This window comes from Amphiura filiformis, chromosome 6, assembly GCF_039555335.1.
Source record: "Amphiura filiformis chromosome 6, Afil_fr2py, whole genome shotgun sequence".
NCBI classification, from domain to species: domain Eukaryota; kingdom Metazoa; phylum Echinodermata; class Ophiuroidea; order Amphilepidida; family Amphiuridae; genus Amphiura; species Amphiura filiformis.
In genome coordinates this window covers 52,559,109-52,566,845 of record NC_092633.1, presented here as the reverse complement: position 1 = coordinate 52,566,845, position 7,737 = coordinate 52,559,109, and the positions used below count along the sequence as shown (strand labels likewise).

General features: G+C 38.4%; 1 protein-coding gene across 1 annotated transcript; it reads right to left on the bottom strand.

Moving 5' to 3' along the window:
- Positions 1–742: 742 nt before the first annotated feature.
- On the bottom strand, positions 743–7,184 carry LOC140155589 (single-strand DNA endonuclease ASTE1-like). Its single transcript, XM_072178492.1, has 2 exons — positions 7,090–7,184; positions 743–3,071 (listed from the first exon to the last, which is right to left on the bottom strand). The coding sequence occupies exon 2, from the start codon at positions 3,065–3,067 to the stop codon at positions 1,154–1,156; it is 1,914 nt and encodes a 637-aa protein (XP_072034593.1). The 5' UTR covers positions 3,068–3,071; positions 7,090–7,184; the 3' UTR covers positions 743–1,153.
- Between the last annotated feature and the right edge of the window lie 553 nt (positions 7,185–7,737).

Below are 7,737 nucleotides of genomic sequence, written 5' to 3'. Positions count from 1 at the left end.
TTACGACACATTTCAACCACAGAAAAAAGAGGATGCAAAAACTAGTAACTTTCAAATTAAACTAATTGAAAGCAGCCAATTTTGTCTCTTTCTTTTTTTTTAGTACTGTCGATTATTTTGCAAAGGATCCTGTGCCATATACTGGGGTACCCAAAAAGGTGGCTTTGTTACATTTTGATGTGCAGTTTGGACTTCAAAACACTGTCTCTTGGGTATTCCTTCACTTAGAAGATTCAATTAGGTCTTAAATTGAGGCTAATTTATTCTACATTACTCATGTTTTTATCCTGTTTTAAAATATTTTTCAATTATTTTCTTATGACGTTTGGCATGAAATGTGCCAAGGGTGGCTGAGGATTAGGGGGAGGAGGATTAGGGAGGGATTCATATTGTAAATTTGATTTAAAACTCCCTTTACAAATTTGAATCTAGTAAAAAAATGTCCAAATGAACTCCCAGACATCTAAACCAAGTAAATAAATACAGAAGTTCATTTAAAAGACCAATACTTGCTCAGAATGATTGTAAATGTGGAAAAAAGAGGTGGGGTTACATCCTCCCTACTTTGTGATTGTTTTTGCCCGCATTCTCTCATTTTTTAACCGATTTCCATAAAAAAGGTGTCAAAATGCTCAGAAGGATGAACCACTTCAAATGAGATGTGTAGGTAAAATGTTTGAACCGTTTCATTTTTTAACTATGTAACACAAAGGTACCCCAGGTTGTGACACAGGACCAAAGATCAAACCATTTTGTTTGCATCTCTTGGCCTTGGTGCAGCTTTTATTATGTATGTTCTGATCCAATATTTTTGACGTCGGGAACGCTTACTTTTACGATGAGATTTGAAATATTTTACCGTCCTACAATAGTTTTAATTTCGGCAACATGTTTATGAAGTCTTCTGCATGTGAAAACGTTATCATGGTTATCAAAACGTTATCAAAACATCAAAAAATGTCATTACAGACGAAGTAATAATCAGTTTGAGAAAATATCCTGATAGGATATCAAACGTCACTTAAAAATAGGTTTGAATTTGTTATCAAAACTTTTGTTATCAAAGACATCCATGCATATAGAGTTTCGTCGAGAAGCGATGTACCAACCGCCGGCCACCCGTAAATAAGTAGCGTTATCATTGGTTATTAAGTTATCCAACTCTATATGCGGCCACCGTTTTGCTCTGCCACTGGTTATCCGAGATCACTTTGTGAATGCTTTGGTAGAGCTTCTTCACGCGAGGTGCTTTTGCAAAGACAAGATTGACCCAATTTTCCTGACTAATAGCGCTCTCGCTCTGCAAAGCGCCATACAAACAATGGATAATCATACCATTATACAGTCTTGCGATATCTGGTTCAGGAAATGGATGAAGAAACGCTGCATTAAGATCCATTGCTGCCAACGTAATACTCTGAAACTGGGCAAGACTATGTGTAACGTCTATTCCTACATCGCATGGTTCCAGGGTCCCTACTTTGTCATCGAAATAGTTATCCAATGACTGCACTTCGTCTTCCGTCCACTGCAGAAGGTCATGAAAGTCTTCGTCAAACGCTTTACCATTTTGTAGATACTTCTTTGAGAAAGACCATATCCAGTTGAGAAGGAATGCATCTAATACGCAAGAGGTAACCCGTGGTTCTGCATGAGATAACCAGTAGATAACGATACAGATTGGAAGATGCAGACAAGGCGGAATGTCCATGTCATAGAGGGTCTTTCGATCTATATTTACCCCAAGCGCTGATAGAAGCATCTTTTCTCTTTCCTGCTTCTCAGTATTTGAAGTTAGCATGTTATTGAAGGCAACATGCGGCATTCCCTCTAGACGCAGTGGTGCTATAAGATTCTCTCCGATGTCATTTCCTTCTCTATCCAACTCTGTTATTTGTATTTTGTTCTCAGTCTCTTGGCCTTCGTCAGTCAGAAGCAAGACACCATACAGGATCTGTCGTAGCTCCTTCGATGCTTCATTGCTTGAAGGCAACTCGTTATTCTCGACCTGTACAAGTGTCTGCTGACAATACGTGACTCCAATGTTGATGAAATAGCACGGAAGCCTGCCGTTTCTTATCGAATCAACACACCAGGGAGCCTGGCGGGCGATCCTGGCCGTCATCAGTCCGGATGCGTATGAGATGCCATTAGCAAAGTACTCATCAAGGGTAGAATGAAAAGATGGTTCATACATACGCAAAGATACTTCGATCGCAGATCGTGTTGTCTCGCTTGTCACATATTTGTAGACCTGCTGTAAGGAGTCATCAACACTTCTATGCCATCTATTTTCGTTACTCAGCCAACTAAGATTGTCACGGTTTTGTCCTTGGTTGGTTCTTCTGACTCCCTCTTGATGGAACTTGGTCATTGACGTTGAGGTTACGTAATCATTACCAGCAAGCGTTGCAAACAGAGACATCTGATCCTGTCTGACACGAAATTTGGTGCAGAACTTGTCGATTCTGTAGATTTGAGCTTGACCATACTTCCAGTCAAACGTGTAAAATGGTATGTATCCGCCTTCGAGATGCATGATGAAGAAATCGCTATCATTGGCCATGACGGGGCACTTGAAATGATTCGCTAAGCCTGCAATCTCGTTATCCGCCTCAAAGTTGGTGAAAGCAAACGGTACTTTCAACTCGCGGAGCGTTTGCAATAAAACCATCTGAGCCAGTGGTGGAATGAGATGAAGATCGTTACCAGTCTGATTCTTGGCGATTCTGTTAGCTTTGTCTATTCGACCTGAAAAGCGCCTCCGTTGCTCATCTTGCTTTTTGCCGTCGAGATCATCGGCTCCGTCGAAAACGACGTATACTTTAACATCATAACTTCGGAGAATCTGAAAGAACTCGTGTATTTTCGTTTCAAAGGCGTGGTATTCTCCACCGCATCGGTAGACACAGCTTCTTTGGGATCCAGGAATTCCGTCAATACATTGGGCATAGATGTAATGCTTAAGTCCAGCGCCATCAACCACGAGATTATCAATGTTTCTCAAGTTGCAAGGTTTAAGTAAATTTGACCTTCCAACCAATGATGCCAATCCTGTCACACCCATGACTCTGCAGAATGAAAAAAAGGAAAACAAATAATTAGCAATTCACATGCAGTGTAGGCCTACGGCGCACATCAATAAACACCGTGAATTTCGGGTTGCAACTACTATGGGTGCTCGGCCGCAGCTACATTCGCCTAATATTAGCCATCGCACCCATGTGACCCATGGTACCGCTGACAATAATTAAAGGGTGTGTTACCCACGGGCTCGGGGTTTAAGGGACATGAAAGTGAAAAAAGGACAGAAAGGGTACCTTAATAGGCCCTTTAAAAGCACAAAAAGGAACATTCTAAGCAAAGAAAATATAGGCCTACCTGAATAGGTCTCTTTCGGTCGTTTGTTCGTTCGTAACAAACGTTCAAAGGTTAAACATTGCGTGTGTTTGGCGATTGATGTACGCGATTGCTGTGGTAACGGCTGTGGACGCACTGTTTTTACTTCTAATATCAAAATGGCTAGTGCAATATTTACCTCCAAACTTGGGAATTGGATTATTTTGGTACAGGCTTCAATGTTAGGTACAAAACACAATACGAAAAATCTGATCACCTATCTTTAAATAAAACATCAAAATATTGGAAGAAGTTCTTATTTTCGAGAAAATTACTTGTACAGGGTGTCACAACCCCAAAAATCCTATGTCCCAAACTGGGGTCATCAAAACTTTTGATACTGATATCTTTTAGTGGATAATTTAGCAGCGTAAAAACACCGGGAATTACAAATTATTTGTTGTCCATTGTAGAAAAAGTTATTGTAACACATCTTTCAGAGCAAGGAGTAAAATAATTTCACACTTTATGTCTAAAATTTCCTGTCCCGAAATCTGCGTCATTTACCGTCACAAAAATTGAAAGCGCTCAGAGAAGAAGACCAATTTTGTTTTAAAAGTCAAATAATTTGAAGAGAACGATCCAATCTGCAGTCAATTCATTTAGACAAAAGCTGCCCGTCGCGTGTAAAATTTATTATTGGCTTAAAATATAAAAGAGATCAAGAAACGTTTTCCAACACACCAAGAACTACAAGAAGAATATACATTGACTGAAATTAATTTTGTACAAGTCTTAGTTTTAAAAATCAGATTTTAATCTGCTCTTCCCCCTCCCCGAAATAGTAATATTTCCGCCACTCCCGGGCCGCTAGCTAATTGCACAAACGCAAACGGTAAATCGCTATACGACATCATGAAATAAACTGAAATGACAATAATTCTAAATTTATCACCGTAATAATGTTATTGTTCTCGAAAGCATATACTATTATAGTAATAGTGCGGGCAGGCAAACACAAAAATGCTTTACCTGTACAATTGCATTTTAACGTTGATACATCGGTGAGTGTGCCCAATGGGATATAGCTTGTATTGACAAACTTGCAAGTAATGTGCGCTTTCCTGTGTTTGGAATCCCGTGCATAAATTACTCGCTTTTGTCAAGATTATAAAAGTAGGGTCCTATAATGGGTTATGGTTTGAATAAGGAGTTAGCGTGAGGGCTTCAACTTGTTGAGTTGTGACACTTTAAATTATTTCACCATACTGTCAGTTCAACCCCTTATTTGAAAATAACTTGGGTGTTTTTGTATTTGTGATGTTTTGTAATGTAATATAAGTGTTGTAGAGTAGCCTGCTAGAATATGCTCTCTACATAGGCCTACTAACGATAGTAACGATATAACATTTTGACAACATTAACATTTCTATGCAAAACGTTTGTCTAATTATTAAAGGGGGTAGGGTAGGACTACCAATTATCGGACAATGCCAGTTATCGGACGATTACATGGTTTGGACCATGTGGAGTTGTTTCTTCAAGTCAACGTGAATTTATATCGCATCAAATGAAAGAATGGATACTTACTGCATTTAAATGGCTGCCTTGCAGCTGGTTCCGTTTATTATTATTTCGCAAATACGAGCGTAAAGGGACTGAGTATGCCTCTTTATTATTAAAAACATGTTACTTATGAGGTAGCGTAATTTGGCATGACCAATTTGTGTGGGTCTTGAGCTTTTCATAATTTACTAAAACTGATATATTTTTATTATTATATTTGTAAAACTGTGTAGTTTCTGCAGCAACATCTGACATGACCGGTTGCTAACAACGCTTCCGGCTGAATGAAGTGTCCGATAATTGGCTTGTAAAATCTGCGCATGCCCAATTACCGGACACCCTCTGGCCTTCATATATAAACAGTTGCCAGCCAGCCGGCGCTGTATGTCAATTAACATGTTGCACTATGTTAGGTGTATTTTAGCTTATTTTAGCTTAGTTGAGAACGCAAATAGGGTTTGATGTTAAGTTTAAGTTATATTATATTGTTATGATTAAAATAGTTGATGCGCCTACAATGTATAGGCCTACATTGTACCTAAATGTGGTTTGCGGTGGGGAAAATGCCACCGTGAAGTATCAGACAATGTCCAAATATAACCCACAATCATGAAGGAATAGACACAAACTTAACTGCATTTGGTTGAGTTGAAAAAATAGATGTGTGCCGTTAGTTTTGCGGGTGTCCGGTAACTGGCTGCGTAGTGTCCGATAACTGGCATAGGCGTCCGATAACTGGCAAGATGCCTCAATGTGGTTTTCAATCCATATATCTATAATGGCTTGTCTCATCAATTCAAATTTTATGTTACATTTAGGGCTGTCTTTGGTCATTACGTGGATGTTCTATAGTTGGGAAAATATTCTTCAGTTTTTTAAATATTGAGCAAATTGCTTAAGTGTCCGATAATTGGTAGTCCTACCCTACTACACCCCTGCCCAATTTTGCGCCTATTTTTGCATATGTATATTATAGGGGCAAGGACTACAAGTACTGCACTGGAATTTTTTTTATTTCAGCACAGACAACAGTTGTGGAGTTACAGTCAAAAATGAGGGAAAACCAATATTTGATCAATAAATCAATATCTACTTACTTTGAGTTACTGAATTTTCAGCACAGTAGTTGTAGTCCTTGCCCCTATAATATACATATCTTACTTGTCCCCAATGTGCTATAATTTTTGAGAAAAATGCAAAAATAGGCACAAAATTGGGCAGGGGTGTAGTACCACTTTAATGCAACGTTTAGAAAAATGTTTTTGAAAAACGTTTTATTTATCTTAATTATAATAAAATATTTACATAAACTAACATGTATGTTTTTAAAACACATGTTACTTTACATGCATGTATAATTTTGTATATACAATATTAATTAAGATAATTTTTTTGTATCATAGTTTCCAAATACCGCCATGGCAACCATAGAAAATTAATGATCGTTCTTGTGTTTAAAATTTTGCCTGATGATCTGCATAATGATGATCGCAGTTCGCAGTATAATAAAGATCTAATTGCTCGGAGTGGAACTCATAGTTGCAAAACAATTTCTATAGTGTATATTATTATAATTAATTTTCTTTAAGTTCAATAATACCTTATCAATACATTTCAGAATTTATTTTCAATAAATTATTGTCATGTGCATGTCAAATCGATATCAATTAATACGAGCACTCAGAACTTGAACCCTGTACGTGATGGATAATGAAATCGTCGTACATGATCAATAGTGTTGAAAGCTTGTTGCTTGACGGTTTGCTTTTCGTCGTTTTAATTTCGTTTTAAATTAATTAACTAGGCTTATAGTGGAAGCGCCACAAAGGGGGGAGGGGTAAATTTTATCCCCAGTCAGAGATCTTGCCTCTCTGTGTGGTTGCTAGATTTAAAACTATAGGCCTAATCAAAAATTTACCATACTGTTTTCGCGGCATTTTTGCGGACATTTCATGATTTTCGACCCCCTGTAATTCACTTTAACCCCCCGAATGCCCCTCGAAAAAAAAATTCTGGTGCCGCCACTGATGAACATTAATCTCAATTGCATTTTCAAGATTTCGGATTAAGTATAGACCAATGTCTCTCTTTCTTTACTTCCATGATCATAACAGTATTAAACTAGATCGAGTTTTGACAGTGTCATGCCAGTATTTTTTTTTCGAAACAATTAAAACAACTTACCTCAACAGCACAGGAATAAACTATATGCTATATACAAACTAGTCCTTGAAACTATTTCGACTTGCCCGAAGATCTTTTCGATGTAAAACTTCTTGACTTCCAACTTCCAACGCAATTGACTGCAATGTCAATGATAATTATGGCCACATGCATCATAGCTGCTTTATATACATGATGTTATTGCGTCAATGGACTCATTATAATAAGGTGATGAGGGGAATTCCCAGGGGATCAGGAATTACACAGACAAGTTCCAAGATACACAAAATGCAATTTACACCCGGGGGATACGCAGCTGTGCCTCGGGATAGACCCCCTTTTTCAAACCGGCTTGTACTCAATGCCCGGACTCTGACCCCTTTTTTGTTTTACTGACCTGTAGGCCTACCCCAATTGTCAAAAGGTCGGAAGTAGGCCTATATAGGGCCTATAGGCCTACTAACACATTAATATTGCGACCATCCCGTTCTCACACCACCGTAAGTTATTTAGGCAACCCACTAATGACCGCCCTTTTTTTATACCTAAAGTCAAGTAAAACATTTAACAACGACTCACCTATTTTTCTTGTCCCCTATATTTTTCTTGCCTCCCCGCAATCCCCCTCTTTTAAGGCAACCCCCTCCAAAGTTCACTAGTGTCGCCACC